Below are 24619 nucleotides of genomic sequence, written 5' to 3'. Positions count from 1 at the left end.
TCAGTAAAATTCCCTAACGCTCTATTAAAACTTGCTTAACGTGCCTAAACCTTTCAGGAATTTTCACTAGCTTTGGTCTTTGAAGTGGATGATTCAGTATTCCCTGTTTTCCCTAAAACTGGTTACCCTAGACTGTCAATTACATACTCGTGTTCTCAACTCTGAAGTCTGAACGCTTACAACATTTCAGTATATGATATTTCAGTCTTGTGGGGAAAAATGTTGGGTATTTTTTTCACAGTGAAATAAACCAACCTAGACTATACAAAAGCTACAATATTTCAGACTGGCAAAAAAAGTGTTTGTCTATTTCTTTGTTATCTTCTTGCCTGCAAAATCTTCTAGACAGCATGAAATATTTCAGGCTGAAGAAAAAAGGTGTTTACTTTCTCCTTTGATCTTCTTCACCGTAAAATATACTGAACAGTACATAAACAGACCCAAACAACCATTCACAACAATACAACAGTTTGGTCGCAGGTTGTAAACACGGAGAAAACAAAATAAAGCAAAAAAGCACAAAAGTTGCATCACAATAGAGCAGTAAACAGCGTCCAGAATCATCGATGATGGGAGAAAGAGGAGGGTGGTCAGTTTTGGGCTTTCTCATACACGCCCTGTCCAAACACACCCTTCCTGCTGACGCTGTCGAGCTCAAAGTGCGTCTTGGCGTTCTCTCTGTCCCTCGACGAGCGGAAAGTCTGCAGGTGAGGCTTGGCCTGCAACAACCCGCCATCACCGTTTGTCTATTTCCTGTTTGTCATTATTTACTTGATTACTTGACTATTTTTACTTCAGGTGGCTACACTGTATGACTGACTGATATGTATGTATGATCACATGTGTAACCCGAGGACTGGCAAGGAATAAACACCACCACCTCATCAGAAGTCTCAATGCAAAACTCTGTTTATTTCAATCAAGTAGCTTAAAATACATAGCAGTATAAAATACAGAGTAGATTATAAGAATATGTTATTGAAAATCACAGTTTACATTCTTTGGCCCTTTCTATATTTGTGGCAACAGTTATTGGAAATTTTGGAATAAGAATTTACATTAACTTAGCCCTGGGCTTTAGCAAATGCTATTCAAATTACGAAATAAATACATACTGTTAAACATCCCATTTATGGAATATTTACTTCATTTTCCACAACACACATTCATACTAGCAAAACCATTTGCTCACCTGGCAAGGAATAAACACCACCACCTCGTCAGAAGTCTCGATACAAATTGACGAGTCTGTCTCACGATCTCACATGTACAGTTTTCCTGAACTTAATTCACACTGCATTTAACGTACTCTCCCAGCATTCTTCCCTTGCTGTGTCCAGGTTTTGCAGAGTTCATTTCACTACACTCTCCTCACCTTAAAATCAAAGTCCTTCCATCTTATAAAAAAAAAAAAAAGAAGAAAAAAGTCGTTCCTACCGAGTCTTAAGACACAGTGCACATGAATTCACTGCCCCAATATCTGTGAAAGGTTGTGGGACCATTAACCGTTAAAACATACATCTTCCAAATAACAGAAAACAGACAACAGATGACTTACATTGCTTGCGAAGCGTGGCATCTGCCAGAGAGGTACTGGATCCACTGGATTCTGGTACGTCCTCAGGAGGTTGGTTCTAGTTTCGTAATTTGATACCTTTTTCTTTTTCAGAACAAAAAAAATATGACTTTAGTTTCACATTTAGTTATCTGGTTCTTTATCTGTAAAAAAAGTAAAAGTGATAGTCTTTTATCAAAATGCCAACTTCCATAGCAATGTTATCAACTACAGCCATCTTGTTGAGGAAGGTGGCAGAATGCTTGACATGCTTATCTGCTAATACAGTGTCCATGAGGGTATGGGTTTGAATCCCGTTTTCGCCCTTTATCCCGAAGTTTGAATGGAAAATTAAACTGAGCATCTCGTCATTCATATGAAACAATGAAATAGGGTCCAACGTGCAGCATGCACTTGGCGCACTGGAAAAGAAACCACTGCAACATAACTGTTGTCCTCCGGCAAAATTCTGCATAAGTAATCCCCTCTGATAGGTACCCCAAAAAATGTATTCTTGCACTCAAGGCCTGATTAGCATGTTTGGTTATGCTGCTGTTTAGGCATCCCCCTGGTTGATGATATATGGATCTCTGTGAGGTTATCTATCTGATATTGTTTCCCATATTTCCAATCTCTCTCTGTCTCTCTCTCTCTCTGTCTGTCTTTCTCTGTCTCTCTCGTTAACGTGTGTTTTATTTTCTTTGTATATTATTCTTTTTGCATACGGAATTATGCTCCCTTTGGTAAAGAGATTTTTTTCCCCCATAATGGCGCCGTCCTGTTTATTTTGTGTTTAATTCTGTTTATGTGTGTTAGGGAAACAGCTGAGATCTTACAATATGATCGTGACATCCTGCTGCGTGTTAGGGAACAGGTAGGTGAGTCCAGTGTTTTGAGATCTCTCTTCAACTCACTCTATTCAATGAACACCGAACGGTCAACATGCAAGGCTCAGTCCGCGAGGAATCGCGGAAAACGAGGTGGGGCCCTTTCAAGGTTACACCAACGAAGTTTTCGCCCACCTCTACCCAGTATGTTCCTGTCCAACGTTAGATTTCTACCCAACAAAACTGACAAACTCACATGTAACATTCAGACGAGGAGAGACTAACAAGGGGTGCTCTGTTTTATTTCACTGAAACATGCCTTAACCCGGACATCCCTGACAGCGCCGTTCAACCACCAGGCTTCACTGTACACAGAGCTGACCAGAGCTGTTTCTTCGTGAACACACACTGGTGCTCCGATGTCAAAGTGCTATCGCGTGCCTGCTTCCCTGACATGAAGTTCCTAACCATCCAGTGCCGACCCTTCTACCTCCCACGCGAAATTTCCTCAGTGACGCTGATAACTGTGTACATCTATCCCACAGCGAACCTCTCCGCCGCACTTGGTCTGCTAGCAGACGAAATTAGCAAGTGCGAGAACAGTTGGCCCCACTCCACCGTCATCATTGCTGGTGATTTCAACAAAGCCAGCCTCAAGAAAGAAATGCTGAAGCTGTACCAGCAAGTGGACTGTCCAACACGTGGTGACAAGACCCTCGACTACTGCTACACCACCATCAAGAAGGTGTACCACTCGATTCGCCGTGCGCCTTTAGGACAGTCCGATCACAGCATGATATATCTGGTGCCGGTCTACAAACAAAAACTGACAGCTGAATAACCAGTCATGAAAACTGTTAAACAAGGTCGGCCCCTGCCTTAGAGACCTTGCAGGATGTTTCGAATGTACAGACTGGAATGTTTTTAAAGACTCTGCCAGGGACTTAAATGAATATACCGACACAGTGTGTGATTATATTTCTTTCTGTGAAAGTGTGTGCATTCCATTAAAAAATATCAAAAAAAATTTCTAACGACAAAATTTGATGTAATGGGGCTGTTAGGCAAAAACTAAAGGAAAAAGAGAGAGCTTTTCGTGAAACTGATGATAGAATAGTCCACAATAAGGCAAAAAGAAGTGTTGAAAAATGCATTTGAAGGAAAATCTGTCTGCAAACAACTCTAGGAATGTGTGGACCAGACTGCAGAACATCACTGTATTATAAAATGACCCACCAGACAGTCGACAGCACTGACAGAACTCTTCCAGACAAACTCAACACATTCTACTCCAGATTCGACAAACCATTGTCAACTTCTGACGTGGCTGCACCCAAAATCACCCCCACTCCCCCTTTCATAGTCCAAGAGAATGAAGTCAGACGCCACTTCAGTCGTCTGAAAATCAGAAAAGCCGCTGGCCCTGACAACATCTCACCAGGCTTTTTGAGGAAGTGTGCAGTCCAACTATCTAGTGTCTTCACTTAGCCATTAGGATTAGAAATAGTACAACAGTAGGCATTAAACAACCAACTTCTGCTGAGAGAGACGCAATTTATTCAAAAATAAAGCAAATGGCTGATGATACAACATTATTCCTAAATGACAAAGAGGATATCATTAAAGCCTTGGAAATATTTAGAATGTTTGAAACATTTTCGGGACTAAAGTTGAATATACAAAAAATGAAAGCCTTAAAGATAGGTAAAAAAAAAATGAAGATGAAGACATTCCAATATCAGTAGTAAATAAAGTAAAAATTTTAGGAATACATTTCGAATCAGATAACATGGCAAAAAACACTGAAGAAAACTGGTTAAGTAGAATGGAACATTTGAAACGCTTAATAAGAGATTGGAGTAAAAGAGATCTCAGCATACAAGGTAAAGTTATTGTAATAAAAACATTCTTAATTAGTCAATTTGTTTACGTCATGCAGTCTATTGGTCTACCACGCACAGTCTTATGTAAAATAAATACGTATCTATATAAATTTCTTTGGCAAAAAAAACATAGCAACAGAAAGGCATTTGAAAAAGTAAAAAGAAAAGTAATGGAGTCTGGATATGGAGAAGGAGGCCTTGATATGACCAATATGATTAACTTACAAGAATATCTGCAGCTACAGTGGGCAGGTAAGTTATTTGATGCCAAAGAACATCACTGCTGGAGTCTGATACCGAAATGGCATATTGGAAAACTCGCACCATACGACAATCTTTTTCAGATTAACTGTAAAACAGAAAAAATAAAGGGCTTAGATAGAATAGATAATGAATTCTGGAAAGACGTGATCAAAATTTACTTACTTTACAAGAATATCACGAAACTAGAAGAAGTTACGCAAACTACTTTCCAAAACCAGTTATTGTTTAATAATTCATTAATAACACATAAAAGTACTCCACTCTTCTTCCAACACTGGCAAAAAAGGGGATTATTCAAATCAAACACATGATGCATCACACAGAGAACAGACTGTTATCACTGAATGAAGTAAGCGGTATAACTGGTCAAAATAGAGCGAGTATAATGCTAGAGTACAATGTTCTAATTAATTCCATCCCTAACTCCTGGATTCAGTGGATACAGACAGGAAAACGGCAGACAGACGAACAGACAAGTGACGTAAACCGATTTAACACGAAACCAAAACAAATCAAGAAACTGTTAGCGGCTAATAAGGAACCAGACACCCCATCAGCTTTTTATTTTTGGCACAGAAAATTTAATTTTGAATTAGATAGATCAGCTTGGGTAAGAGCAAAGGAAGTCTCAAAGGAAACCAGATTAAGAGTTTTACATTGGAAAATTCTTCATAATATTTACCCAACAAATTCTAAATAAAATGAAAATTAAAGAAAACAACAAGTGCGCTTACTGTTGTGACAAAGTAGATTATATCGAGCACTTTTTCTGTGAATGCCCAGTTGTATATAACCTTTGGAGTTTTACTGAAGAGACAATTCATTACTCAGTTAATGTCAAGTTAAAACTATCAAATATAGATATATTATTTGGAGTAAAAAATGATCCTCACATTAAGGGAAATTATCACTATATCAATCTACTTATCTTAAGTGGCAAAATGTCTATAAGTATTTTCAAAAAAACAAATTCAGCTTTACCCTTACAATATATTTTCGAGAAGGAATTGAAATTTAGAAATATATCGGGCTGAAGTAATACTGATGTTGGTGAAATGTAATACAAATCAAAAATACAAAGAACGCAAATAACGCTTTACAGCAATACACATGTACATGTATTTACATATTTGCCAAGGAAACTTTACCCCCCAACCTAGAGCGTGTAAACACACACACACACGCGCACACACGCACGCATACACACACGCGCGCGCACACACACACGCACGCACATATATATGTGTGTGTGTGTGTGTGTGCATGTGTGTGTGTATTATATATATATATATATATATATATAAATTTGTGTATATGTGTGTGTGTATATATATATATACATACATACTGATTCACACGCACACATTGTGTAAAGAGTTCATTTATATCACATACGTTTCGTTATCTTTTATATATGTCAGGTATTGCAATACGTGAACATTGGTATCGGTTTCACCGTCTGGAAGTCTGAGTGAGATGTTGCTTGTTGGCAATGAGAATGTCTCGAACTCATATTTTATCATTATTTTCATGTGGACAGCAACAAGCTGAGGGGAAGCTGTGGAAAGTGCATCCCGCAGAAGGACCATCGTATACAGTGGCAGATTCTCTCCAGTCTGCAACATTTCTGCATTGTTCATCTGATTTGATTTTTTTTTTTCTCATTGAATTCAGAACATATTTCTTGTAATGATAACGTCTCATAACAATAATTAAGTGCTACTGACACTACTGAAATTAAGGATTCATGAAAAAAAGTTATAAAAGGGAAAGAAAAAAGAAAGAAAGAGAGCTAGGCCTCAGAAGCTGACTGAATCCATGTTAGTAAATGTTAAAATATAAAATATAAAAAAAAGATCACACACACACACGCACACACGCACACACACAGACACTGAACGCATACACCTCTCACATATTCACTTTTGTATCCTTTATTTGTATCATTTTTGTTAAATACTTGTGTTTATCTCACGGACTGGCCGAATGAGTATGATAAATAATGGCGACAATGTGCATTGTGTACTGTCAAGTATGTTATATACCCTTTCATGTGGTATACGACGAGTTGTCCTGGGGACGATGTGGCGATCGTCCTTGACCGGCAGAAGAAAAAATCACCGTGTGTCGTTTCACACAGGTTCAACAAAAGCTTTGAAACAGTTTTATGTTTATAAATAGCCGGCCTACAGTTTGTTTCGTAGTTCGGAAATGGATGTCACTGTAATGCTATTATTATTATTATCATCATCATCATCATTATTATTATCATCATCATCAGTAGTGGTAGTAGTAGTGAACAGTCTTTGCACTTTAGTTTTTTGTTTTCAATTTCTTGTATTTTCTCTATAGAATTTAATATCTGTTAATTCTTGATGTTGTATTTTCTTTGAGTCTTGGCTAACATTCGATGTGTAGGATTGGGACTTTTATTTTTGTATCTGTGTGTAATAGAGAGAGAGGGGGAGAGAGGGAGGGGGGAGGGAGAGAGAGAGAGAGATAGTTTTCTTTCTTTCTTTCTTTTTCTTTTTTTTTTTTTTTTAAGAGAGATGGATGACAAATTTAACGTCCATATTTTTTTTTCCAGTAACGTGACTCAACATCAGTTAAGCAAGTGCAAAATTTGGATACGGCTGTCAGTTTTTCCTGTCATCAGTCTCCAATAATGAAACTCAATAACAAATGATAATATGATGTTAACTTATTTTTCCACATGCCTTGATTCAGTAAATGAAAAGTTGTACGCTTTTTCTTGTATGGGTGATTCATTCCATAATTGCTATTGATTACAATATGCTGGGTATTGGTCTTGGTTATGACTTCCATCTGTTATTGTTAATGTTGACTGTATTCAGATTAAAAAAAATCTTTTTATGTATTTTTTTTTTCTTTTCCATCTATTCTGAATTGTCATATTAAATTTATATACAAAATAAAACGGTGGTCGACCCAAGAAAGTCCGGGAAAACACACACACACAAAAAAAAGTGTCTTCACTGATATATTTAACATGTCCCTTAAGTCTTGTGTGGTGCCATACTGTTTTAAGAAATCAACAATCATTCCTGTTCCAAAAAAAAAGCACAGCCTACTTGTCTTAATGATTATCGTCCCGTAGCCTTAACATCAGTCGTAATGAAAACATCTGAACGCTTGATTCTACAATTCCTAAAAACCTGCATTCCTCCATCTTTTGATCCCTTTCAGTTCGCCTATAGAGCTAACAGATCAGCTGAAGATGCCATTAGCATAGGTCTCTACCACGTCCTCAGACATCTCAAAAATCCTAACAGCTATGCCAGGATCCTTTTCATTGACTACAGCTCTGTGTTAACACAATAGTGCCATCAAAACTATATTTTAAACTGAAAGACCTCTCGCTGCCTGAATCAGTTTGTGCATGGATCCTAAATTTTCTAAGATACAGACTGCAAGTTGTTAAAGTTGGTGACCTCACCTCCTCCACATGCATTCTCAACATAGGCACCCCACAGGGATGTGTTCTATCCTCACTGTTGTACTCACTATTCGCACATGACTGTGCAACTCAAAACGAATGTAACACCATGTTCAAGTTTGCCGACAATACTACTCTAGAAGAGCCGATTACGAACAGTGATGAGTCAAAATATAGGGAAGAAGTACTGGAACGTGTCTGCTGGTGTGATCAAAACAACTTAGAACTCAACGTATCAAAAACAAAAGAATTAATTTTGGATTTAAGGAAGACCAGATCTGACCCCTTACCACTTGTCATTATTTAAAGACGAGCAAGTAGATAAGACAAGCAAGCAGAGACCATCTGCGAATTTAAATTTCTTGGACTGATCATTTCCAACGATTTGAAATGGGAGAAAAATACGGAAAAAATTGTTAAGAAAAGCACAATAGCGCCTGCACTTTCTTCGGCGCCTCGAAAAGTTCGGAATTAAAAAAGAAATCATGGTTGATTTCTACCGAGCAGTCATTTAAAGTGTGCTAACCTTCGCCTTTACTGTTTGGTACGGAAACATTTCCAAGGCAGAAGTTGCCCTTAACAGAATCATAAAAACTGCCACACCAAGATTACCGGGGCTGATCTACCTTCTCTAGACGACATATATCATAATGTGGCTAATCAAAAAGCAAAATCAATCAGCCAGGACGAATCACATCCAGCTTTTGGGATTTTCAAGATTCTCCCCTCTGGTCGACGGTACAGAAGTATAAGGACAAAAACCATTCGTTTCACCAACAGCTTTTCCCCCAAAGCAGTCAATACCCTGTCTCTCGAACAAATCCAGTATGATAAATAGAATTGTGCAATCAACAACCATCTACTTGAAGATCTAGTCATCAGCCCCATCCACATGTAATATGCGGCTTCTCTTCAAAAGTGTGTGTGTGTGTGAGAGAGAGAGAGAGTGTGTGTGTGTGTGTGTGTGTTTGCACGCGTGCGTGCATGTGTGGGCATGCAGTGCGTCCATGTCCATGTGTGAGTATGCACAAGTTTTTGCATTGATATGCACTTGTATGTATCCTAATTTCTACTGTATCTGTGTTTGTGTATGATTTTCGATTTATGTTCGTACCTTGTTATGCACAATCCCCCCCAATATTCCTTGTGACCCCAGTACACTTGGTAATAAAGACATATTCTGTTCTATTCTATTGCTATGTTTACATCTGTTAGAATTATTGTTTTGATATTTACAGTCGTACTGCATTTGATAACATACACCATGTATGCATATGTGTGTGCGTATGCATGTCTGTGTGTGGGTGAGTGCGTGTGATGTGTTTGTGACATTTTATGTTTATTTTCGTATGTACTCTATTAATACCATGGGTGTGCCTCTGTTTGTGTGCGCACGCGTGTGTGTGCATGCGTGTGTGTGTCTGTGCATGCGTACGCACGTGTATGTGTGGGTATGCATGCACATTTTTCTTTCTTTTTTCATTTGTTATTATTTTTTTATGTATCTTACTGTTACCATGCTTATGACTGCATGTAGTATTGTGTAGCGTAGACCCTGTTCAAGGTGGGGACTGGATGTAATATATATATTTTTTTTTTTTAAGCATGCTATTTGCTAATTTATTATCCTCGAAAATAAGAATTTTGTCTTGTCTTGTCTTGTCTTGTCCCCCCATGCCCCCCCCCCCCTTTCTTTTATACCTCATACATGCAAAGCGAGTTGGCAGGCGTGGGGCGGTGTTATATAACGGAGAAACTGAAAGTGTTTACAGATAGGTTTGGATGAAACGAGTATTAAGAGAAGAGCAAATGGCAGAGACAGAGTCTGATGAACAGATATGATGTGGAAGGTTGTTCCAGATAAGAAGAGCAGTAAAGAGCATTCACTATAGTTGTAACCACGACACCTGACCTTGCAGCTCTGTAGTAGCATAGTTCAAGGGGTTACACCTATTCCCCCATACAGTATAAACTCAATACTTGACCTTGCCATGTTTGTAGCACTGTTTAATGGAGTACATCTATTACCCATACAGTATAACCACGATACCTGAGCCTGCTAAGTTTGCTGCACTGGTTAAGGGAGTATACCTTAGAAAGTTTGTATAACTGTTTAAGGAAGCACATCTATTCCCCATACTGTGTAACCACGATACTTGACCTTGCCAAGTTTGTAGTACTGTTTAATGGAGTACATCTTTCACCCATACAGTATAACTACGATACTTGACCTTGCTAAGTTTGTAACACTGTTTAATAGAGTACATCTTTCACCCACACAGCATAACCACGATACTTGACCTTGCCAAGTTTGTAGCGCTGTTTAATGGAGTACATCTATGCCCCCATACTGTGTAACCACGATACTTGACCTTGCCAAGTTTGGCCTGTTCCTGGGTGTAGCACTGTTTCCTGGAGTACATGTATCACCCACACAGTGTACAGTGGAGTGGTGGCCTAGTGCTAACACATCCACCCAGGAAGCGAGAGAGAATTTTACCGCACAGGATCAAATCCAACACTCGCTAGTCTTTTCTCTCCTTCCACTATATCTTCAGTGATGGTCTGGACGCTAGCTATTTAGATGAGACCTTATTCCAGAGTACAGCAAGCAGTTAGTGCACATTTAAGAACCCACAGCAACTAAAGGGTTGTCCCTGGCATTTTCTGAAGAATAATCCACTCTAATATACACGTGTATGTGTGCACGTGATTGAGGCCGTACTGAATGACACAGGAAATGAAATGATGAGCACCTGAAGGCAGCTGACAGTCAGCTCTACCCAGGATGGCAGCCTGTTGTGCAATAGTTTTCAGTATCAATAACAGTAGGTTAAAAAACATGATAACCAGGATACTTTACCCTGCTGTGTTTGGCCTCATCGGCCTTTCTCGCGATGTACATCTTTTCAATCCACTTGTCCTGGTACTTGTGCTCCAGTAAGTCAAACATGGGAGTCGATGGCCTGCAAAGTAAAGTCTGTGAAAGATTACATCACACACACACACACACACAGGATCACACACACACACACATACAGAGGATCACATCAAACACACACTCACACACACAAACAAACGTGCGCGCGCGCGCACACACACACATGCACACGCACATGCGCGCACACATACGTGCGCACGCGCACATGCACACACACACGCGCACATCTCACAGTCAAACATGGGAGTCGATGGCCAGCAAAGCAAAGCCTAACAAAGATTACATCACACACACACACCATCAAGACTGTAGACATAAAATGAAAAGACAATTGCACAGACACACACACACAAGGCTCCAGACACAAAGACAAAAGACAAAGTGCACTTTGTGACACAGTGGTATTAACCATCTATCACCTATTGACAATATATGTCTAGATTGTATTTGTAGTTCAAAGAAAAATTAGTAAGCAAACGATAATCCAACTTTGGAGGATCAATTTTTAATCATGAATCTATCTGTGAATGCGCAGATGGCTGAATAGTCCAATATGCGCACAAAATGTTCGCTGACAGTTGGGGCAGACAAAGACAGGAATATCATTGTCAGGGAGCTTGTTTGCCCGTGACTTTCTGGCCTGCCTCTTCTGAACAGCTGCAGCAGTCCTGTTGGCCTCGCACAACTTGGCGCCTTTGTGCACAGCAGCACACCATTTGTCACGGTCCACTGCAGATTTCTCCCAGGAGTCAGGGTTGATATCAAACGCTTTCAGAGAGACTTTCAGAGTATCTCTGAAGCGCTTCTTCTGACCTCCATGTGATCTCTTCCCTTGTTGCAGCTCGCCATAGAAGAGCCTTTTGGGCAGCCAATGGTCTGGCATGCGCGCCACATGTCCAGCTCAGCGAAGCTGGGGCTGCATCAGGATGGTGAAGATGCTGGGAAGGGTGGCTTTTGCAAGCACCTTCGTGTCTGGGGTCATGTCTTGCCACTTGATGTTCAGTAGCTTCCTGAGGCATGTTGTGTGGAAGTGGTTCAGCTTCTTGGCGTGTCGTTGGTACACTGTCCAAGTTTCGCAGGCGTACAGTAGTGTGGGGAGAACTACTGCTCTGTAGATCTTTAGCTTGGTCTCAAGACCAATGCCTCTTCTGTTCCAGACATTTGCACAGAGTCTTCCAAAGGTTGCGCTTGCTCTTGCAATCCTGACGTTCACTTCATCGTTGATGGTCGCATTTCGTGACAGTGTGCTGCCAAGGTATGTGAACCGCTCCACCGCACTGAGTCTCTGACCGTTGACTGTGATGTTGGGCTCAACGTGGGGTTTCCCTGGGGCTGGCTGATGGAGAACTTCAGTTTTCTTCGTGCTAATGGTAAGGCCGAAGTTCCTGCTGGCAGTGGCAAACTTGTCGACGCTGAGTTGCATGTCAGCTTCAGATCCAGCATTGAGGGCACAATCATCAGCAAACAAAAAGTCTCTGATGATGTCTGTCATGACCTTCGTTTTTGCGTGAAGCCTTCTGAGGTTAAAGAGCTTGCCATCTGTTCGGTACTTTAGGCTGATTCCAACATCGCCATCTCTGAAGGCATCAGTAAGCATTGCAGAGAACATGAGGCTGAACAGTGCCGGAGCCAGGATGCAGCCTTGCTTTACACCATTTGTGACAGGAAAAGGAGCAGATGTTTCGCCACTGTCCTGGTCTCGAGCCTGCATGCCTTCATGGAACTGGCTGACTAAGGAAATAAATTTCCAAGGACATCTGTACTTGGCCATGATCTTCCACAGCCCCTCTCTACTCACGGTGTCGAAGGCCTTAGTGAGGTCAACATTGGTGGAGAACAGATCAGCATTTTGCTCCTGACATTTCTCTTGCAGCTGCCTTGCAGCAAACACCATGTCAGTGGTTCCACGCTCTTTCCGGAATCCACATTGGCTCTCAGGCAAATGACCTTGGTCAAGGTGTGCTGCGAGGCGGTTTAGTAGGATCCTGGTAAGTATCTTGCCTGCGATGGAGAGCAAGGAAATGCCCCGATGGTTATCACAGGCTTGCCGGTTCTCCTTTCGCTTGTACAAGTGAATGATAGATGCATCTTTGAAATCCTGGGGGAGTGTCTCTTCTTTCCACATAAGTGAGTACAGCTGATGGAGCTTCTCAGTCAGCACAGTGCCTCCATCCTTGTAGACCTCTGCTGGTATGGAGTCTGAGCCAGGTGCTTTGCCACTGGATAGCAGACGGATTGCTTTCTGGGTCTCAAGAAGTGTTGGCGGATCATCCAGTGCTTCGTTGATGGGGACTTGTGGGAGACGGTCTATGGCTTCATCATTTATGGAGGAAGGGCGATTTAAGACACTGTTGAAGTGCTCAGCCCAGCGTTTGAGAATTTTCTCCTTCTCGGTGATCAAGGTATTCCTATCTGCACTGAGGAGGGGCGATGATCCTGAGGATGTGGGGCCGTAGACTTCTTTTAAGGCATCATAGAACCTCTTCATATCGTGCCTGTCAGCATATCCCTGGATCTCATCAGCTTTGTCACTTAGCCACTTATCCTGCATCTGACGTAACTTCTGCTGAACAGTCCTGCAGATGGCATTGTACGCATCTTTTTTTGGTGTGGACTTTGGGTTGCTCAGGTAGGCTTGATGCAGACGGCGTTTCTCGTCCAGAAGCTGCTTGATTTTATCACAGTTTTCATCAAACCAGTCTTTGTGCTTTCTGGTCATGGGTCCCAGGGTCTCTGAGCTACAGATCAGCTCACGCAGGGTCCTCCAGTCAGACTCCACATTCTGACTGTCCAGAGAGGCGGATTCCTGACGATCTTGCAGCAGCTCCACAAAGGTCTGTTTGATGGTGATGTTTTTCAGCTTAGCGATTTTGAGCCGTTTTGGAGCCTTCTGGCCTTGAGGGCATAGTTAAACTACAAATTCCTGGAAAAGCTCAACTCAAAACAGTAAATAATGAAATCATCATTGTCCATCGCCTTTTTTTTATTTTTTATCTGATGCTCTTCTGTAGGAAAAAAAACAGACAACGTTCATAGGACTGGGGATTATTATTTCTCAGTATTTGTTATACGAAGTTGTTGCCAACAATCCCACAGTGTTCCAAAAAGCGTGTGTTATATTTCACTCACATTCTGTTTTCACTAAATATGTCATGTGCATGAGTTGCATCTTCAAAGTATGCTCATTTCTGAAAAAACACACACAAAAAAAAAAACTAACAGGCTTTTACATGCCTCTACTGCTTTTTCCATTTTGGGAACTTATGCATGCTGGGAATGTTTCTGTTTCCCTAATCCACTGAATACTGACATGGACTGCAGGATGTTTAACATGCTCATTTGTTCTTCTGTATGCATACATACATAACAACGATCAAAGCACTAGCAGGTCTACTAAGACATAAACCTGGGAGAATGGAAAAATCTCCACCCTCATAATGGTAATGATGATTAGTATTTATATAGCACTGAATCTTGTGCAGAGACAAATCAAAGTGCTTATAGTTATACACTAGTCATTTATATGCATGCATAAGATGCACACACCCTCATCTCAGCAGTTGCTGTCAGTGTTCAAACCATGAAAACCACAGACCTCTTGAGATTAAGTGCAATACCCTAACAACTCGGCAACTGCATCTATGAATTGTGCATATTTTTAAAGTGCTATTTAAATAGATACTAGACGGAAAGAGAGCTCACACTTCTTCTTGTTTTCCCTTAACTCTGTGAAGAGTCATTGGGTCCCTTCACAGAAGAACTCTACACCAGATTCCTCGTGGTCTGATGGTGGTGAGTCATGTGAGTCAAAGCTGGATTCTTGCAGATGGTTTTCCCATCTACTCTGCAAAGTTAAGTCCACTGTTGTTGTTGTTGTTTTCTGTCTTCCCCTCCATCTCCCTCCCTCAACAGTTCTTTGGAGGACTGCTTTCGCAAGGTCACTGGATCTTGTCACATGGCCATACCAACACTCTTTTCGTTTCTTAATCAATGTCAACAGATATTCAAATGGTCCAAACACACTTATTCTTTGGTGATATGATTGTGTATCTGATGTTTAGTATCTTGTGATAACATGTCATTTCCTTGGCTTGGATTCTCATACTGAACCAGCATAAAAACCAGCGCCACATCCATTACTGTGCACACAATAAAAGTATTCTTTATACAGTTAGTGTAGGGAAAAGTCAACTTTGACTCAAGCCAATATTACTGATGACTGTCACCCACGGGTGCACAGCAAAATGGTTAAACTTAAAGCACTGGACTTTCAATCTGAGGGTCTTGGGTTTGAATCCTGGTCACTTGTTAAGGGTGGAGAATTTTTCGATCTCCCAAGTCAACAGATGTGCAGACCTGCAAGTGCCTGAACCCTCTTCACGTATAATGCACGTGGAGAAGATCGAATGTGCACATTAAAGATCCTGTAATCCATGTCAGTGTTTGGTGGGTTATGGGAAACAAGATACATTCCCGGCATGTACACCCCTCCCACATGGCAGTACATGGCAGGGTAAAAGCGGCAATATAGCTGCATAGGTAAAAACCCACTCGCACATAAAGAGTGAAAGTGGGGAGTTAAGCCCACGAATACAAAAGGACAACAATCATGACGTACCTGGGAGGCAAACCAAACGCCATACCTGGCGGAAATTTTGTGGTCTGGTGCAGGATGTCGGGAGCGTGTTTCAGACGGATGTCATGGGTGGTACGGTAGTCATAGTTCTCTGGGGCCGTCACCATGCCAGCCGACACGGCCGCACGATTGAGGGCCATGAAGTTGCGGCCGAGCCGTTTCTTCTTGTCTGGTTTGTCCTTGGTGGTTTTCCGAGTGTCTGGCCACGCACGTAGTGCTGGAACCAACACAGTGCATGGGGTTTTATGCTGCCTTGGTTTGCAAATGTAGTGCAAACACATGCACCCTCCCACATCATTATCCATATGCATCTATCATTCTATATATACAAACACATATACACAAACACATACTCACATATGCACAGCTACACATGCATGCATCAAGCTCCACAGACATGAGTGCACACTCGTGCTCTCACACATTAAAAGGCTGCTTCTTAAAGCAAAAGTACATAATCGAAAACGCACTCACATATGCACAGTTAGACATGCAAGCATCATGCCCACAGCCATGAGTGCACAACTGTGATATCACATATTAAAAGGTTGTTTGTTGTTTTTTCTTTAGAGCAAGAATAACTGAAGTATATATTCACACGTGTGTTTTAATAAATGAGTGTGTTTTTTATGCGTGTCTTTTTTTTTTTCTTCTTTTTTTTTTACCTCACGGAGTATGCAACCATCCTCCGTTTTTCAGAGGCTGCCTTCATGTTGATCAGTAACTCACCATCTACTGCTGTGTAGAATCGTACCTCGTTGGGCAGACCATAGTTGTGTCCTTTCCCAGGCAAGCAAATCCCTCTCTCAAAATGCTGACCTACTTTATCCTGTGTGCAAATCAACATGTGTACATGCAACAAAATGAATTACTGTCATTAAAAACTATTCTGTTTAACACACACACACACACATATGTATATATCTATATATATGTGTGTGAGTGTGTAAATGTGTGTGTGTGTGTGTGTGTGTGTGTGTGTGTGTGTGTGTGTGTGTGTGTATGTGTGTGTGTGTGAGTGAGTGAGTGAGTGAGTGAGTGTGTGTGTGTGTGTTGTGTGTGTGTGTGTGTGTGTGTGTGTGTGTGTGTGTGTGTGTGTGTGTTGGAGAATAAATTTCCAAAACCAGTATTGGTTTAACATAAAACCTTACAAATTTTTGTGCACTGGTCGAGGTGTGTCTATGGGAATAGGGCAGTGCATGAAAAGAAAAATTCTTTCACTAATGCTTATATATATGTGTGTGTGTGTGTGTGTGTGTGTGTGTGTGTGTGTGTGTGTGTGTGTGTGTGTGTATTGCTAAGGATGTAAACGATCGAATTAAACATCAATAGGTATCATTCACAGCTTCAGTTTTAAAAAAAAGGATAATAATAAAGTTATACTAGTAATATGTTTCCAGGAAATGTTTCAGTCTGCAAAATGATATGAAAGTGAAACAGACTCCATTTATGGAGGATCAGATTGGAATACCTACTTTCTACATGGTATTAAATCCACAATAATAATCACTATCATTTCCCTCTTATGGTGTTCGAAATAAAGGAGAGGTACACCAAAGACTGTATTTCAAAAACTGTTGTTGGCGAAGTGAAAGAGACAGTATTTTACTTTGGAAATGTTAATATAAAATAGGTATACATGAGCAAGTATGCTGGCTGGAGTGTTGGTGTAGTGGACGAGGTGAAAGTGGGAGTGTGTATGTGTGTTGTGCGCGTGTAGATGTGTGTATGTGTGTGTGTGTGTGTGTGTGTGTGTGTGTTTGCGTGTGCGTATATGTGTTTTTACAATGCAAAAGTGAATACGTATCACTGTAGATGTCTGCATCTGTATATATATTTGTAGAAGCATGATAAAAACATGAAATAAACTACCTTCACTATATTTTCCATTCCCCACTCCTCGCTGATTTTTTTGTTTTCTGAAACATAGTTCCAATGCATGTTTTGCTGTTGTTATTGTTGTTGTTTTTCAGTGTTCAGCAGTTGAGGCCACAACACTTGACACATTTGTGTCAAGGGCCTCCAAAACCTCAAACTAGACTGACTCCCATCCCCCTCATCATTAAAACTGAACTGTGTCCAGTACCCAGGTTTATCTGCTACGAAACCCCCAGTTATTGGTGCCAGAATAATCAAGTTTGACTGTGTGCCCTCAACACTGAAGAAGAAGCTGTCACCAACGGAATGATAGTATGCTGTGTTCGATTTCAAGCAAAAATGCGTAACACATTCATTCTTTTTCCTGTTTTTCTTCTTTTCTTAAAATAAGTCATGATTCATAGTTGTTCGTTTTGATACATATGCAATTTTATATTTATGGGTGATCAATTAAAATCTAAATAGTGAATGAATCATACAAACGATCAGATTATTGATAGCATACATATATGTACATTCATCTAGCATGGTTTCTGAGAAAACAGTAGCTGCAAGTTTTCACAGATTGAAGTCTTTTATAGTCTAGATCTAATTTCTAAAGCATAAAGATCTAGGCTGACGTTTCCATGACGTGCATGCGCCATTATCGCTCACCCTCAACAGAAGTTGATTGACCAGCATTGTATCCCTTTTTTCCCCCAAATCCCCCGTCGCCGTGTTGGTAAACGGGCCCAAAGGAACGTATCTGGAACTCATCTTGTCATGTATCTCGACTGATGATCAGTTAATTTCTCGGCGTTGAAAGGCACCGCCGTAGTTACACTTCTGCAGCCGTTCACAGACACAAAAAGGCATAAAACTTGCCAGCCTTCGGTTGCCTGGGATCAGCACTTCCTGTCATGCGCTGCACATCATTTCTCAGTAGTAGTAGTAGTGTAGGGACTGGCATGTCATCTGCCTAGACCTCTCGGCCTTTTTAATGTCCCCATCGAAATCTTCACCTTCACTTCTTTCATTTTATTTATTCATTTTCTTCTTTTGTTTGCTGTTGTTGGGCGGGATACGCAAGTACGTTTCTGCAAGAACTTTGCTCAGTTTCATTCATCATGACCAAAAAATTTTCTTTTAAGATGGTATTGGTGTCAAAGAGATTTTGGAACGTGTTAGTATTTTGTGCAAGTTTAACTTCGATTGGTAGTGCTATCCATATTTGTGCAATTCGGTTAGCCAATGAATGTTTTCTAAGGTTAGTGTTGCAGTATTCAAAACAAATTTTCATTACTGAGTTTTTTGTACATCATCATCCGACATTCTAAAGATATGTCTTGCATTTACATCATTTATTTTATCTAATATCTTATAAGTTTCGATCAAGTCTCCTCTTGATCTGCCTTTTAGTGAGTGCAGAGTAAGTCTTTGTTGATAACTCATATTCTTGCATTCTTTTGATAATTTAGTTGCCCTTCTTTGGACCCTTTCTATTGCTACAGTATGGGTGTCACACAATATTACCATATTCTATAAGTGATCTAACTAATGCTTTATATAGTTTGAGAAATATATCTTTCTCAGGTTCGTTGACGGACGCAATAGCTGAGTGTAAGTGGTAACGGCGCCTGGTGGGTAAAGGATGGAGGGCAATGTCACAACAAGGCGTGGACGGTCACTCCGCCAGTCACACAGAATGGAGGGGAAGAAATGTGGATATTGCCCGGTGGATATTTTTCCGATTTCCCAGATCAACACAAATGCAGACCTAGCTGCTAGAGCCAGAACCCCCTTCGTGTGTACACACACGCAGAAGATCAAATACGCACGTTAAAGATCCCGGTGTAATCCATGGCAGCGTTTGGTGGGTTACGGAAACAAGAACACAGGTCCACCCAGCATGCACATCCACGAAATCAGAGTATGGATGCCTACATGGCGGAGTAGATAAGCAAAACGGTCATACACGTAAAACGTTACATGTCTGTATTAGTGTGTATGTGTGCGTGACTGAAACCTGACTGAATGAAAGAAAACGAATGATGAGCGCCCAGTGGCAGCTGTCAGCCGGCTCTACCCGGATAAGCAGCCTGTTCAAGTTCAAGTTGTGCAAATGACTCTGTGTCTGTATAGCGCCTAGAGCTTCAGTGGTCTCCGACCGAGGATTGGCTCTATGTAGCCAAAGTACCCGTATCATCATCATCTCATCATCATCATCTCATCACTTACATAATATGGACATAATTTTCGCCAGCCTTCAATGCAACCAATCGCATCACGGTATACGTTGTTTAGATCTGGGAGCGAAATGTGTCGTTGTGATCATATGTCAGTGCCCCTCTTCACAAAGGGGTTTGGCGTTTTTTAGACCCAATCATGCCCCGTTTTGTCTTTACCTACCTCTCAACTCTGTGTGTGTGTGTGTGTGTCTGTCTGTCTGTGTGCGTTTATGTTTCTCTCTGTGTTGTTCGTTCGTTCTTTTGTTTAACGTCTATCCACAATTGTGATTTTAGACGAAACTCCATCACCTTCCCCACCCCACCCATGCCTTAAAGCATCACTGCTTTCCCGATTCCTCTCTCTTCAATTAGAAAAAAAAAGAAACAAACAAACAAACAGTAAAATTACCAAAAGAGCCAATGGGGCTATGATATTTTATGAATATAGAAAATGAAGTTTGCTTTTGATTCACCACCCATGTCTCATCTCTGTCAATCTATCTCTCCTCCTCCTTTTTTTCCCCCTTAATGATTTGATGTTTTCAATGACAGTCTCTCGTGTCGTGCTTAATTAGGTAATGTGCATGCTTTCATTTATGCCTTTTATTTTCATATGTAATTGTGTGTGTGTGTGTGTGTGTGTGTGTGTGTGTGTGTTTCCTCTGTTTTGTTTTGGTTTGGGTTTTTTGTTTGTTTTGGGGTGGGTTTTTTTTCTTCTTTTCTTCTTCTTCTTTGCCCTTGAGGGCTGGATGTAAAAATGCAGCTGTGCTTACTCCACTACCCTCGTTAAATAAAAATTCGTTTCGTTTCGTTTCGCTCCTGATTAAACTCTGAACTATTTCAAACGCAAGTTCATTGTCATATAAAACGTTTCTAATGGAAGCAGATGGAACTGCAGATTTTGTAAATGAAAGAGGTAGATATATTTTTTAACTGGTGTGTGTGGGGGTGTATTTGTGTGTGCATACGTATGTATGTGTGTGGGTGTTGTTTGTATTTGTACCCGCGCGAATGCGTGCATGTGTGTTTGTGTGTGTATGAATGTGTGTGTATGTATACATGTGTGTGTGTCTGAGAGTGACAGAGAAAGAGAGATATCAAGCCAGACAGACAAAGAGAGAGACAGAGAAACAGAGGCGAGAGAGGGAGACAGAGATTCAAAGAGACACACCACTGTTTGTGTGCGTGTGTGTGTGTGTGTGTGTGTGTGTGCGCGCGCGCGCATGTATGTGTGTTTGTGTGAGTATGCATGAGTGCGTGTGTGTGTTCATGCGCGCGCGTGTGTGTGTGTGTGTGTGTGCGTTTATTCACAACAAAAACAAACACATTGAAATTCATCTCTGACTGTATAATTTGCCACACTTCTTTCAAAATACTCCCCTTTCCTAAAATGTCCTTTAAAAATAATCTGCAACACACATGTACTGGGGGGAGGGGAAGGGGGGGTGGGGGGTAGGGGGGTATTCGTGCTTTACCAGCATGGCAAGACGAGAGAGTTCGTTGGTTAAAAGGGTTGATCAGCAATAGGCAGACATTACATTTGTTAACTTCAAATTACACATGCACCAAAAACTGGGCACAAAAATCCAGAAAAACCTGGGGGGGGGGGGGGCGTTAAACTACAACTAATAAATATATGTGTAAAAAATCCACAATCTGGCTCCATTTACAATAAAACTGTTCCTTAGATTCAAGGATTCACTCCAATACCATTCAGTCAAAAAGTGTGAAAATAATTCTAATGTGAAAATAATTTCAAGTTCGTTTTAAAATGAAATTTTATATCAATTGTTCTAAACATTATCAGCGTGATGACAATTTCTTGTTTATGATTGCCACATATTCAAATATCGATATGCCACATACTCAAATATCAACTCTGGTTACTTTGAAACCAAATATAGTTAATTAAAAATCCAACTTTGCCATGCAACTGAGTCCTAACTGATCACAGTTTAATTTTCGTTTCAAATCCATTTCAGTGAAAATGAATGAATCATTCGAAAATTCTTCTTCTCCTCCTTCGTTCGTGGGCTGCAGCTCCCACGTTCACTCGTATATACATGAGTGGGCTTTTACGTGTATGACCGTTTTTACCCCGCCACGTAGGCAGCCATACTCCGTTTTAGGGGTTGTGCATGCTGGGTATGTTCTTGTTCCCATAACCCACCGAACGCTGATATGGATTACAGGATCTTTGACGTGCGTATTTGATCTTCTGCTTGCGTATCCACGCGAAGGGGGTTCAGGCACTAGCAGGTCTGCACATATGTTGACCTGGGAGATAGGAAAAACCCCACCCTTCACCCACCAGGCGTTGTTACCGAGATTCGAACCCGGGACCCTCAGATTGAAAGTCCAACGCTTTAACCACTCGGCTGTTGCGCCCGTCATTCGAAAATTCAATCTGCCCTAAATACTTTTCAATGATCTGAATAACACAACCATTCTTCAAAAGCAATAAACTTTCTTTTCAACCCAAGATAGATGGCAAATGAGCAAACCTTCTCAATGTGACAAAGGCTGCATGTTCCAGAATCAACATTGCTCCAAGGAATGCAAAAGCAAACCTGGCCACTTCACAACAGAGATGTGGTCATAAAAAGTACCGAGGCAAAACTCACATTATGGCAAAACTCACATTATATCAAAGTTCACGTTGTGTCAAAGTTCAAAAAACAAGTAACTCTAAAATTACAATGTCATGGGTATGTGTGCATGCACATGTGCTGCTCAACACTGACCATTCAGACACTTTGAACGACAAGAATTAAATCTGAGATTTTGTTCAGTTGAATATGAACAGAAAATCATTTAGTTTCACTGGATAACCAATCAAAACTAGCCGGACTTCACTGATTCATCCATCAGACAATAACTTTCATAATTCAGCTAGGAAGAAACTAATGAAAGTGCAGTAAATTTGTTCTGTCATGGACTACGAATAATCTCCTGATTATACAAGTAAATATCGGATAAATGGTTCGTGTATTCTCATACCAGAGGCGGATTATGGGTGGCGGGGGGTGGGGGGTGGGGGGGGGGGGAGTTCCTGGGTGCACGGAAACCGCCCCTGGGACCAAAAAGAAGAAAGGAACAAAGTACCCCTCTCCCACTTACATTCACATCACACACACTGTCAGACAGAAGCGGGTTATGGGGGGCTTCCAAGTGTGTTTGTTGTTGTTGTTTGTTTTGTTGCTATTGTTGTTGTTTTTTTGACAGGAGTTCTTTTGATTATCATTTGAACAAGACTGCGGTAAAAAGAAACATCGGCCTCAGTTATCATGTTAAGAGTCATGTCCCTTGCGACTGTTCAATGGCATCAGATTCAAGTTGCCGAAAAGGCATGCACTCAGCGGTATCAAGAGTCTTATTTTGTGGCAGGAACGGTCTTCCTTTACGAGGTCACAGGGAGGACAAGAATAAAGACATGGATAAAGACAATCACAGCAACTTCAATACCCTTATCCATTTCCGCATTGATTCTGGAGACACAGTTCTTCAACAGCATCTAGAGTACTCTCTTCCTGGCAAGGGTCAAGCCACTTACGTCAGCAAGACGACCCAGAACAACATCATAGAACTCATTGGTGACCACATAAGAGACAAACTACTCGCCGAAGTGAAAGAGGCAAAACACTTTTCTCTTCTTGCTGACGAGTTGACTGACGTAGCCAACTGGGAACAGCTTGCAGTTATCTTAGGCTATGTAGACTCGTCCCAAGTCATAAGGAAAGTTTCTTGCTTTCGTTTATTGTGAACATATCACAGGCGAATCACTCACGGAGAAGATTCTCAGTTGTCTTCAAGAGTGGGGTCTGCAGGTTAAATCAAAGACATCATGGGCCGGGGGTACGATGGAGGCTCCAATATGGCTGGCAAATTCAAAGGAGAGCAGGCATGGATCGCGGAACTGAATAACAAGGCTGTGTACTTCCACTGTGCAGTCCACTGCCTCAGCTTGAGCACCTTAAAGCCTGTCATGTGCAGAGCATCCGCAACATGTTCGAGACAATAAAGGAACTTTCTCTCTTCTTTGCACTCTCTCTGAAGAAGCAGCGCTACTTGGAGCAAGTCTTAGCGCCATATGACATCACTAACAAGCGAAAACTTGTTGACCTGTGTCGCACCCGCTGGATTGAAACTCACAATGCATTCGAAACCCTAACCAACCTATTCCCGTACGTGCACCGTTGCTTAGCTGACACAGAAACGAGGACTGGGACAGTGACACACTGACAAAATGTCGGGGATTGAGAGCGACCATCACTAGCAGTGAGTTTATGGTCTTGTTTGTGGTCACAAGAAACTGCCTGGGGTATATCAAGCCCCTCTCGGTTGGCCTGCAGAAAGCACAAGACATCAGTGAAGCATATTCACAGATTGAAGACACAGCTAGCGCACTCAGTGACATTCGACCCAATCTGGATCGAATATTCACAGCATGGTTCACCAAATCATCAGAGCTTGCACAAAATGTCAATGAAAATGTGACAATGCCAAGGACAGCATGCAGGCAAAATCAGCAGGCAGACACAACAGAGGAGTACTTCAGGCGGAGCATAGCAGTGCCCTTTAAAGACCATCTCCTGTCCGAGTTCAGCAGCCATTTCAAGAATTCAGAGCTAATATTTGATGGATTCATGCTTGTTGCAGAGCAAGCTGCTCGCACTGAGCGTGCACGTCAGCTTCCAGACGGCATTATAGGCCTGGCAGAGTTGTGGTCATCTGACTTGCCTGACCCTGAGCAAATGGAAACAGAGTTCCACCGTTGGTGCGTGAAGTGGAGGACAGGGACGACACAAGCACGTCCTTCTACAGTGGCAGCTGTAACACTTGACAACATCGATCGCGATTTGCAATCTTTGACTACAGTGACTTCTCTTAGTAATTAAGGAACTGGGTACTTCCCCTGGATTTGTTTACGAGCAACGGCTGGGACCAAGCCACCGGCAACCTGCCGAAGTT

At 41.3% G+C, this 24619-nt stretch overlaps 1 protein-coding gene across 1 annotated transcript; it reads right to left on the bottom strand.

The window, feature by feature from the left end:
• Positions 1-590: 590 nt before the first annotated feature.
• Positions 591-18197, bottom strand: LOC143275816 (cilia- and flagella-associated protein 77-like). The gene is made up of 6 exons (XM_076580093.1): positions 18096-18197; positions 16293-16392; positions 15546-15780; positions 10850-10952; positions 1559-1660; positions 591-719 (listed from the first exon to the last, which is right to left on the bottom strand). The coding sequence occupies exons 1-6, from the start codon at positions 18195-18197 to the stop codon at positions 591-593; spliced, it is 771 nt and encodes a 256-aa protein (XP_076436208.1).
• Positions 18198-24619: the final 6422 nt, after the last annotated feature.

The sequence above is a fragment of the Babylonia areolata genome, chromosome 31, assembly GCF_041734735.1.
Source record: "Babylonia areolata isolate BAREFJ2019XMU chromosome 31, ASM4173473v1, whole genome shotgun sequence".
Taxonomy (NCBI): domain Eukaryota; kingdom Metazoa; phylum Mollusca; class Gastropoda; order Neogastropoda; family Buccinidae; genus Babylonia; species Babylonia areolata.
The sequence above is the reverse complement of the archived record's forward strand: the minus strand, read 5'-3'. Positions and strand labels throughout refer to the sequence as shown.